The sequence below is a fragment of the Gymnogyps californianus genome, chromosome 3 (genome assembly GCF_018139145.2).
Source record: "Gymnogyps californianus isolate 813 chromosome 3, ASM1813914v2, whole genome shotgun sequence".
NCBI lineage: Eukaryota > Metazoa > Chordata > Aves > Accipitriformes > Cathartidae > Gymnogyps > Gymnogyps californianus.
Genome location: NC_059473.1, coordinates 35696797 through 35707917, shown reverse-complemented (window position 1 = coordinate 35707917; position 11121 = coordinate 35696797). Strand labels below are relative to the sequence as shown.

The window sequence follows — 11121 nt, the reverse complement described above, 5'->3', positions numbered from 1 at the left end:
AATGGAGGAGAAGGCAGTATCGTATCTGCTTCCTGTGGTCATCCCAGGCTTGGTAGCCTGTCCTCACATCCACTGTGGGGAGCTTAGGCTTTGTTGTATCAACAAACGCTACAATGGCTGATTTGAGGTTAGTGCCAGCTGCCTGCCTCAGCGTGACTGGGAGAGGAAAGGAGGATCTGGATCTTGTATTGCCCCTGAACCAGCCACAGCACATCTCCAGCCTTGTCCATCTCCAGTTTCACCTGCGAGGGCATATGAGAAGGACCAGCTCAGGCCCAGAGGACCCCAGAGGGGAGCAGGCCATGCTCCTCCTTGTCAGCAAACGGTGAGGCAGAAGTGCATGCTAGAGAGGGGAAGGAGCTTGGTTGTTTGTGGCCAGACCAGAAAGGACGGCTCGGTAAGTGGGGGGAGAAGACCCCTGGATCATCAGGAGGAAAGTACAGAATGTGTTTGTAACCCCAAGTCTGACAGCAAGAGGAGGGGGCATCACCCAGGGCAGAAGAAGGGCATGAGGAGACCCCAAATGATCTCCAGAGTCTCTTTGAACTGGCTCACAGAACCACAAGGCCAGGGAGCAAGGGTGTTTGCTCGCTCCTTAGGGACTTGGCATCTGAAACAACAGCCTCCAGTAACAGCCAGAAGCCACCCCATCCAGTACTGGGGCAGGGAGGCCCGTGCAGCCACGACTGTCCTGAAGGCCCCAGAAGAAACATCCCAACACCAGCGGAAACGAGGACAAAGTCCCTTCCAGTAGTCACAGAGAGGAGTTACAAAGGGCCTGGCAGAATATGGGCTTGCAAGAAGGCCATGCCCTCCTCAGCACTACCCGTCCTGTTTCCGAGAGCTTACGTCAGATGATACTGGCACTGCATGGCGTGGGCTGCCGCAAGCGGCATGTCACCGCTCCCCTGCAGGGCTGGCCCAACACAGCACTGCTTTCAGATGCCCGTGGGTGCCGGCTGCACTGGCTGGGCGGGAGACAGCTCAGACCCAGGTGGGGCCATCACACTAATGCTCGACGCCCAGGGGTTTCGTTGACGCGTTCGCTGCCCTGGGAGCCCTTCCCTGCTGCCCAACTTGTGCTGGGGTGGCTCCCCAGGGTGCAGTTCGAGGGGTTTGCCAGCACGACAACCTGCCAGGGCCCAGCTCAGAGTCCTCGCAGCTCACAGCTCCGTCGTCTTCCTGGGCTCAATCAGGATGGTGTTGAGCATGCCCACCTGGCACTCCTGGTCTTGGAGCTTCCTTGCAGCCTGAGAAGGGCTTTGGCACCAGTTCGACCTCTGACGGCCCCTCTGCCAGTTCCTCAGCATTAGCAGGACAGTGATGAGGACCAGCACTGCTGTCAGCACCCCGAACACCAGCACTGTCACCAGCTGGGCTTCGCTTAGCCCCGAGTCCCTTTGGGTCACCACCTCCTTCACAGAGATTTTCAACAACCCTCCCCCCGGCTCTTTCTCGCTGTGGTTGGCCACGCGCCGCCCCGTGACCGCAGTCCTGACAGGCTCCGGCTGCGTCACCCCTGGCATCTCGCTGGTGGTGCTTTTCACACCCCCGCCGTTCTCGTGGTTTGCAGGGTGGTAGGGGGGAGCCCAGGTGGGCTCGGGGACAGAGATCTCGCAGGTTTTGCCAGTGAAACGGTTGGGGCACAAGCAGTCATAGTCATTGATGCGGTCGTAGCACTTTGCCCCATTTTTGCACGGCTGGCTGGCGCAGTCGTTGATGTTGATGGTGCAGAAACGCCCTTCGAAGCCCACCTGGCACTGGCAGGAGAAGCGGTTGATCCCGTCGTGGCAGGTGGCACCGTTGGCACAGGGACGCATCAGGCAGTCGTCCACGTCGTTCTCACAGAGAGCCCCCACGAAGCCAGCGAGGCAGCGGCAGGTGAAGTTGCTGGCAAAGCCGTTTTCGTCTTGACACTGCCCCCCGTTCTTGCACGGAGACCTGCGTGGAGAGAGCAAGGATGGGTCATGGCCCTGGAGAGCAAGCAGCTTCCCGCACCCCAGGAAGGTAAACACACACAGCTGCTTGCATGGCCAGTGGGTCCGGCACTGGCTCTCTCCATGGGGGCAGCTATCTCCAGGAGAAGACGAGGCAGGAGTTTCTGCCTCCCCGAGTGAGAGGCGGTGGGACCTCCTCAAAGACTGTGGCTGTGCACAGGCCCACCACCAACCAAGGAGGGTCTTCAGCCAAATGATCTGAAGAGGAAACGTGCCCTCCTGGTGCTCCCCAAAGGCATGACGGGTGTCAGCTCAACACACCTACAGCAGCAAGGGACAGGAATCTGTTCAGATCGCAACAAAGACCTTGCCCCGTGGGACCGTGTGGTGCACGCAGCTAAACCAAGGCCAAAGATGGTTTTGGCTTAACTCCATTAGCGCATGGAAATCCACAGATAATGAGCCAAGCTGGGCCACTGCTTGGCAATGCGTGACCCAAAGCTAACGCTGTCTGTAATCTCGCTGCCCTCACTGCCATGTCTCACCCTGCCTTCTCACATGGCCCCGTCTTCATCTCACAGTCCTTCCCGTGGAAGCCTTCTGGACACAGGCAGGAATATTCCCCATCTCGATCGTAGATGCACTGAGCCCCATTCTGGCATGGGGACTGGTGTTCGCAGATGTGTATGTCTGAGGGGAAAGAAAAAGGTGGGAATTGGTGAGAAAAGAGGAGCGATGTGGCCAATTCAGTTTGAACACAGCCTGTCAAACCCAGTGGGGATGAAGAAATGGCAGGAGCTTCTCCTGCCTCTCCTCCAACAGGCACCTGCAGCAATAGAAGTGCAGTGCCTACGTGGTGCGTCCCAGCTACAGTCCACAAAATGCACAGGCTTAGGGGTGCAGAGAAAGCAAATCATCCTGCAAATCTGCACAATGTGAAGATGTGGTGCATGCCATCTGGCTGGCCAGTGCAGACCCTGTGGCACAGAGGAGCCTCTGAGGCCAGAGAAGGGGAGGCCACCGGCCACCTGCCGAAGGCAGGAAGCCCCGGGGGAAGCAGGAGGTGCTGCCCGGAGCCCAGCTGCGGCGTGGGAAAGGCAATGAGTTCATCTGCTCCATTTCCTGAGGCTGGCCAGTGTTACGGCAGCTTTTGCCGTGCAGCCAGGGAGCGGGCGCCGGCAGCCTGGACTCTTCTGCGGGAAGGGGACGGACCCAGCTGTGGCAGCCAGGCAACATCCCATCTCCCGAGCAGCCCAAGCAGCATCACCTGGGTGGCTTCTGGCTACGCTGGCTCACCCATCCATGCAGGGTGTGCTGGGCTTCTGCCCTCAGCACCAGAGGCTGGGATGTCCAGCCTGCAACTCACCTTTGTCACAGAACTTGCCGGCCCAGCCGGTGTGACAGATGCACTGCCAAGGCTGGTGGCACGTCCCATGGAGACACCCCGGCATACGCACACACTCCTCGCAGTACTCGCCCTCCCAGCCTGGATCGCACCTGCAGGAGGACAGGGCATGGCAGCATGATAAAACCCAAGCAGGGTCTGCAGAAAAGCTTGCTGTGTGCCATGCAGGGTTCCCGCAGATACAGCGGCACTGGGAAACCCTCCCAACGCCCTCCATGAACGTGCTGGCTCCCTCCTCTAGAGGAGGTCAGTACTGGCATCTCATCTTTCCAAGGAAGCAAGCAGACAGAGTGGGAGCAGACTCACCCCCTGCAGCCAGGGAGGGTGAGGGGGCAGAAACAGAGCTCGGCAGCTTCGCTTTTAGTGCCCACATCCCACTGCTCTCCTCCAGCCAACTGCTCTGTATACACCACTGCATTAGCTCAGCAATTCCTGCACCTCCCTCATCGCGCAGCCAGTCTGACGGGCAGAGAAAAACCCCATCCCTAACCCTGAACTCCCTGAGGGAAAGGGACAAGAGGCCCCTGAGGCCCACATGTTTCATTGCGCTCCTTTGCATTATAACGTGTCATTTTTCGTCTGAAGTGCACTGTAATCCAGCTGCGAAACCTTGCTCACCATGGCTGGCGTATGGAATAGACTTATCAGCCAGCTCACAAGGGCAGTATGATGGGAAAACCTGCAGCACACAACGAGCCTTCTGGCCCCAGAAGAGTGGGGCAGTGGTGATGCCTAAGTAAAGCCAAGCTGCGTTGCTCCAGTGGCTTCCCTCAGACCTGCCAGCTCCAAGGGGGAAAGCAAGTGATAACAAGACGAGAGCGGAGTGGAGGTGGCACCAGCCACAACAAAAGCTATACTCAAAACAGCACGAAATTAAACCTAAAAAAACCAACACAGTCTCTAGAGTAAGCAAGGGGGTTCATTTTCATGGCTGGGGCTCATTTCAGCGCGATGTGCGGTGACTGCAGCTTTGCCAGGCTGGTCCGAGGCTGCACTTTCACACCTGGACTGGCTATTGTCACTGCAGGTTGTTCCAAAGAGATGAGGAAAATGGTTAAAAAAATAAATACATATGTTAATTAGAGGCGTTTTGACAGGAATGGAGGCGATACCATGTGCCTGATTGATAGCATCTGGGGAAATGCATTCATACCTGGACAGCCATGAGCTTACAGAGGGCTGTGGGCACCCCTACGCCCCAGTACCCACAGGGAGCAGGCGCCATCAACTCTTCCCCTTCTCTAAAATGGAGATGGCCAACATAAAAATTGCCTGGGATGGGGCCAGGTAAGCAGCCAAGTCTCCCTGAGTTTGGGGGGATTTCAATGGGGTACTGCTAAGCTGCTGAAGGGTTCAGCAAATGCTCTGGAGGCCTGAAATCTGGAGCAGCAACTCACGCATGCCTCCACCAGAAAGACCTGCAGCTGGGTCACCCGCCACATGGAGAAATGCGGCATCTTTGGCCAGGGCTTCGCAGCACCGAGCTCCCCCGACCAGCCACAGCCGCCAAAAGGGCTCAGGGAGGAGCGAGCTCTTTGCAGCTGCAACCAGGGGCCCAGCAAAACCAGAGCTGGACGCTCCCTGATGCAGCGGTCAGTGCAGTTATGGACACCACCAGGCCATGTCTGCTCCATTAGGCGAGAACGAGTGGCCCAGGCGTGGTGTGACACTGGGGGCTGTCCTGCAAAAGGGGGCTGAGCATGCCGCAGCGAGGAAAACGGGGTGGCAGTGGGCAGTCTGTCCTCTTGCAGCACAGGTGTCCAGGCCAGCCCAAAGCAGCCTGCTCCTCCCAGGGCTGACCTGCAGGATGGGGACTCCAGGTGGCCCTACAGTGGGACAAGAGGCAGTGTCCGGGCCTGTGGCAGCCCAGGACAGCCACGTGGTTGCTTCCCAGGCTGAAGTGCAGGGTCAGGCTCTGAGCTTTGCCCCTGTGGGATCTGGGCACCAGCTGGAGCTGGGATGCCAGGAATCATGCATGCACTTCTGCTGTGGTAGCCCCCAGCTTGCTGATGAGCCCTTTATGAAAACACTCGGAGATCCCCACCACAGCCCAGGCTTCTGAGAGGGGACTTCTGATGCCCTCAGACATTTATGTGCATGCTGGCAGCTTTTCTCTTCCACACCCCCAAGGAGAGCATCCCCATCTCAACCAGTGAGGAGGCCAAGCAAGCTGGCCGACCCCCAAGCCTGCCCTGCTGCCTGATGACTTTCCCCACCGTATCTGAGCCTGAAGGCTGCCTCCCATCACCCAGGCATGGCCAGGCTGTCCTAAGCTCCCATCTAGACAAAAAGGGCTCAGCAGAACGACATCGGGCAGTGTGGGGGGCGGACGACCCTGGAAGCACGGGAGCAAAGGCTGGAGGGGACCAGCAATAGGTTGAGGGATCAGAATCTCCCACTCCAGGGTGTGTCACATAAAAGAGCAGTCATCGATTCCAGGTGTGGGTGAGCGGAGGAGGATGTGCTTCAACTCGGGGCAGGGGTGTAGGCACTGGGGACACAGCATCAAGGGAGGGAGAGCAGTTATGGTCAGGGGTAGCAGGAGCTGAGAGCCAAGGACAAGCCGTACCTGCACTTCCCATCCTGGTCACAGCAGCCGTGGGCAAGATTACAGCGCTCGCTGCAGTCATCACCTATAAGGCAGGAGACGGGTGGAGTTGGGTTAAGCAGAGGCCACAGATGACTCCAGATCTGCCCGTGGCCCTGCTGGCTCACAGCTTTTTTTTCCTTCCTAAGCGTTCAGCCTGCTCTTCCCCAGAACTGTAAGGTAGGGACCTTCCTTTCAGTGGCTGGATGCCACACGAGAGATGAGGATTTCACAGTCACCCAAGCAGCGATAACACTGCCTTTATTGAGAAATGGGACCCTGCTTCAAAACTACCCGATCTCTGATCATCTTCCCCACCCTCTCTCTGCTGCCTCCCTTAGGCTTCGGGCCCTTCTGGGCAAGAGCTGGGGTTGCCCGTACGTTAAGGCAACTTGTGTAATAGGGCCTGACCCACCTGGGACCTTGGTCCCACGGTCGTGTAGCAAGTATGGTGGGAAAGCTCAGGGCCAGGTACGGCAAGGGGCACAAAGGGACTGAGGATGGAAATGGAAAGAATGGCTCCTCTTTATCTTCCAGGATGTCCCCCATCCCCAGGGACAGCTATTGGCACGGAGTGGTCTCGTCAGGGCTCCTGCCCTCCGCCAGGACTGAGCTGCCAGCACTGCCCCTCCGGCGTGGGGAGGCAGGACTGGGCATCGCATGGGGCCAGGTATCCAGTTCTGTTTATTTATTTAAAGGCCACAGAAGCTGTAACTGAGCCATGGCCTCGCTGTGCCACTTCTCAGCCTCCGCTCGGCGCTGGCCTGCTTTCTCCAGCCAGGTGTCCCCTTTCATCTCCACCCTCCCCTCTCCCCCATTACTTGCTTGCATCTTAGCCCCACGGGGAGCTGGCTCGCTCCAGCTCCATGGGCAGTAGAGCTAGAGCAATGTCGGGAGGCAGGGGGTTTCTCCAGGAGCCCAGCATGGTCCCAGGCCAGGCCCAGTAGATGAACACCCTTAACTGACTGAGCCCCTCCATCCCGGACCGGGGCAGGTTAAAGCCCCCAGGCCAAGAGGCGTGCTCAGGCTTTCCCCAAGGCGCGTGATGCGCTGCCTAGGAAGCAATCAGGGGGAGAAATCCCCCATGCATGCGTTTTTGCTGCAGTGAGGTGGCAGGTCCCACTGCTCAGGATAAGAGCCTCCCAAAACAAGCCACCATGGAGCTGGAGCAGCATCCTGGGACTGCTCAGCCCAAGCCTGGGTATCGTCGCCTTTCCTATTTGTAACCATCTCTCCTGGCAGATGGCTTTGGGAATTCATTGCTTATCCAGAGCGGGAGGAGAGCAAACTAATCTTTGGGAAGGGATTTTGTCTCACAGGACCCAGGGTTAGCTGTTCAGTTTTGGGATCTTCTTTCCCCCTCGCCCTGCCTCTCCGAACAGGCTCATCAGTTCAGGTACCCATTCACCCTAACTGAGAGAGACAGAGCAGCAGGATGTCTCACTGCTGGTCTGCTCAGGCACTGCCACCCCTGTGGGCACCACACTGAGGGTCTCTACAGTTGCCATCAGTCACACCCCAGGTGCTGGATGACTGAGCAGCATTTTCTGGTCTTCCAGGTCAGGCCAGCTCCACTTTGCATGGAAAACTGAGGAGACTTCAGCAATGCCAAGGACAGGTTTGGAAAGATGAATATAAAACAGAAGGACCCATGTCTACAGAGACTCACCTTGGGCAAGCTGGTGATGGGCCAAGAGGATCCAAACCAAGGACATGAGCTGGAGACAGAAGCTCCTGAGCATGGTCAGTGTGGCCCCACCGAGATGAACACCTACAGAGAGAAAAAGAGCAAGCTCAGAAAAATCCCCTGGCTCACACCGCAGCTTCACTTCACGCATCCCTTCCTCTCCGCTACCTGAGAGTTTTGAGTTGAAACATCCAGTTTTGTACAGACTTGTCACCGCACTCCTCTCTGTCCTTCCAGACTCCTTCCTCTAAGGCAACGTTGGAGCACTAAGAATCAAAAAGCCTTTTAAAAGGTGTGTACAGGAGAACTGAGCGTGCACACTCAATCCCCAGCATGTAATAGCTCAGGCTGTTACACTGCATCTTGGAGCACCTGCCCCTGCTAGCTGCTGTTAAGAGAGCAGAAACCTCCAGAAATATCAGCCCAGCTGTGGGGACCTTCATCTTTCCTCCCTAGGTCTGGGGGGCTTCAGCTTCGTGTCAAGCAAGGTCCCTCTGTCGTGGTTTAACCCCAGCCGGCAACTAAGCACCACGCAGCCACTCGCTCACTCCCCCCACCCAGTGGGATCGGGGAGAGAATCGAAAAAAAAGTAAAACTCGTGGGTTGAGATAAAGACAGTTTAATAGGAGAGAAAGGAAGAAAATAATAATAATGATAATAACAACAACAACAACAACAACAAAATGACAATAATAATAAAAAAAGAATTAGAATATACAAAACAAGTGATGCACAATGCAATTGCTCACCACTCGCTGATCAATGCCCAGTTAGTTTCCAAGCAGCGATCTGCCCCTCCTGCCCAACTCCCCCCTGTTTATATACTGGGCATGATGTCATATGGTATGGAATATTCCTTTGGCCAGTTTGGGTCAGCTGTCCTGGCTGTGTCCCCTCCCAACTTCTTGTGCCCCTCCAGCCTTCTTGCTGGCTGGGCATGAGAAGCTGAAAAATCCTTGACTTAGTATAAACACTACTTAGCAACAACTAAAAACATCAGTGTGTTATCAGGATTATTCTCATACTAAATCCAAAACACAACACTATATCAGCTACAAGGAAGAAAATTAACTCTATCCCAGCCAAAACCAGGACACCCTCCTGTGCATGTCAAAATGAATAGATGGGCTGAGTCTTTTTATAGCACCCAGGCTGCTTTTCAAGCCCTTCAGGATGGCAGGGAGTTGAGCAGATCTAGCAGACGAGCAGGCAGTAAATAGCAGCCCTATTTCATTTTCCAAGCAAGGGAATGAAGCGATAGGCACTAGACCTGGGCTGCAGCCCCAGGAAGGAAAGGCAAACACGCACCTCTCGCTAGGTGCGGTCCTTTTCCTCGGCTGTCCTGCAGAGAGCCCTGTCAGCCCAGGGTTCCTGCACCCATCTATTTTCCGACTGCCTCCTGCCCTCCTGAAGTAACATTAAATACTTTCCAAAAATGCTTCATTCCCTCCCAGCCTTCTGGGGTTGTTAAGGGCAGGAAATTCGAGGGTGATATCATAAATATATTACTATAATGAGATGGGAGGGGTTAAACAGTTCTGCTAGGAGAGTGGTGAAGGTATGGAGCAGACTCCATCCAGCTGCGTGGGTGTGATGGACAGGGGGGCCATTCCACTTTCAGCTTGAGTCTTTAGCTCGGGAAGGTTGTGTTGGGTCAATAGTTGCGTGAAAGACTTCTCAGATGGGGACAGAAGTCCTCCCACCCACACACATGTACACACGCATTGCATGAAGAGGTTTTGGGGTCCCTGCTAAGGGCTTCACCTGCCTGGACCAGACGAAATAGCCCACAACAGCAATGATGTTGCTCAAAGCATCTCTCTAGCAAACAAACCATCACCGACGAAGGATGCAGCATTTTCAGAGGGGCTACAGGATGTTACTGTCACCGCCCCAACCAAATCCCAGCGTGGACCGCTGCATCCTCCCTCCCCACGCTCCCCTTGTCACCATGCTCGCAGGACCCTCCTTCGTCTCCTGCCCCAAAACGCTGGGCAGTGGCGAACAGCTGCTGCATTTGGGGGAGGGTGAAGCAATTCCTATGAAATTTGTAAAATAATTTAGGGCTGAACAGTCGGTATCCTGTTCCTTCAGGGCTGTGAGGAGCTCAACCTCCGACCACATGTCATTGCAAAGGTTATTTCCCCCATGGCTCCCCACAGCGTCCCCACTCGAGGCGCAGCCTCTCGGACCTCCTGACGTAGCCGCCCCACGGGTGCTGCTCCCAGCTCCCACCCAGGGGCCGCCCCAGACCCCGGCAAGGCGCCGGGGGCATCCTGGGGAGCAGCCAGTGCCCAAGGGAGGTGTGAGCAGCACCCGGGCAGGCCTGGCTTTGGGTCGCAGGGACACAGGGGAGGGGGCTCCCTCCATCCCACTCCTCCGCTACCGCCTGGCCGGGCTCGGGGCTACCAGCCCCCTAGGGGCTGCGGGCTATTAGGGACGCCCCCGGGGGCTATTAACCTCCCCCTCGGGGGTATTGGGGACCTCCGTACAGTGGGGGCTACCAGGGACAACCCCAGGAGGGGGGCTATGAGGCACTACCCTTGTCTGGGGGCTATCAGGGACCCCTCCGGGCTGGGGGTCCAGAGGCAGGGGTGGGAACCCGGAGGATGCCGCGCCGCTGCGGCTCGCTGCTCCTGCCCCCCCCGCCCCGCGGCTTTGGGACCACCCCAAGCCCCCAGTGCCTCCCGGAGGGGCACGGCCACGAGGGTGCCCGCCTTCCCCTCACCCCCACGGCCGGCCGGAGGGGACGCTCCGCGGAGCCCCGCATCGTCCCGGCCCCGCCGGTCCCCCTGCGGCCGGGGCGGCGGCGGCGGCGGGGGAGTGGGGGGGCCGGGGGTGGCTGCCGGTCCCCGCCGCGCGCTGCCCCCCACCCCCCTGCTCACCTCGGCGACGCGGCGGGTCGTGGGGCTATCGCGGGGCGCGGCGGCGGGGGGCGGCCATGCCCGGCGCGGCGCGGCGGCGGCGGGGCTGGGGAGGCGCGGGGCTGCGGAGGGAGCTGCCGCCGCGTGTGCCGCGCCGCTCCGCCCGCCCGCCCGCCCGCCGCCGCCGCCGCCGCCGCCGCCGTGCAGCCCCGGCCGCCTGCCAGCGGCTGCGTGTGCCTACACATCCCCGCTCCCTCCCCGGGACATCCCGCCTCCCGCCGCCCCAAACCGCAGGCAGCCCCCGGCCTGGCCCGCCCTGCCCGTTCACCCCTGCCCTGCTCCCGCCGCCGGGGGCGGAGGGGGGCGGCGGGGGGCCCGCCACGGCCCCACGCGGGCCCGCCCGCCCCGCCCCGGGGGACTGCGTCTGCGAGGGGTCACCGGTCCCGTCCCCCAAAACCGGCCCTCAGAGGGTGGAGGGGTGGCCCGGGCTGGGGGTGCTCCCCCGGGCCGCGGCCTTGCTGGGGAGACCCCCACCCGGGGCTTGGGGGGCTGCAGCACTCGCCCGCCTCGCGGTTGCACACACACGCTTGGGTAGGGGCTCCGGCCCGCTGCTGCCGGCCTCCCGCAGGGCACCTCCGCCT

General features: G+C 58.8%; 1 protein-coding gene across 1 annotated transcript; it reads right to left on the bottom strand.

Moving 5' to 3' along the window:
- Window positions 1–1163: 1163 nt before the first annotated feature.
- Window positions 1164–7686, bottom strand: DLK2 (delta like non-canonical Notch ligand 2). Its single transcript, XM_050893739.1, has 5 exons — window positions 7599–7686; window positions 5912–5975; window positions 3304–3434; window positions 2483–2627; window positions 1164–1941 (listed from the first exon to the last, which is right to left on the bottom strand). Exons 1-5 carry the CDS (start codon window positions 7669–7671, stop codon window positions 1164–1166), a joined length of 1191 nt encoding a protein of 396 aa, XP_050749696.1. The 5' UTR covers window positions 7672–7686.
- Window positions 7687–11121: the final 3435 nt, after the last annotated feature.

Bases quoted from the DNA above. Each gene is read 5' to 3' on its own strand.
- DLK2 (XM_050893739.1), bottom strand. From the start codon at position 7,671: ATGCTCAGGAGCTTCTGTCTCCAGCTCATGTCCTTGGTTTGGATCCTC. The intron at 2,628-3,303 runs GTGAGTTGCAGG...CTTTCCCCTCAG, and splicing joins CGGCAAGTTCTGTGACAAAG to ACATACACATCTGCGAACAC. The intron at 1,942-2,482 runs GTGAGACATGGC...CTCTCCACGCAG, and splicing joins GGGCCATGTGAGAAGGCAGG to GTCTCCGTGCAAGAACGGGG.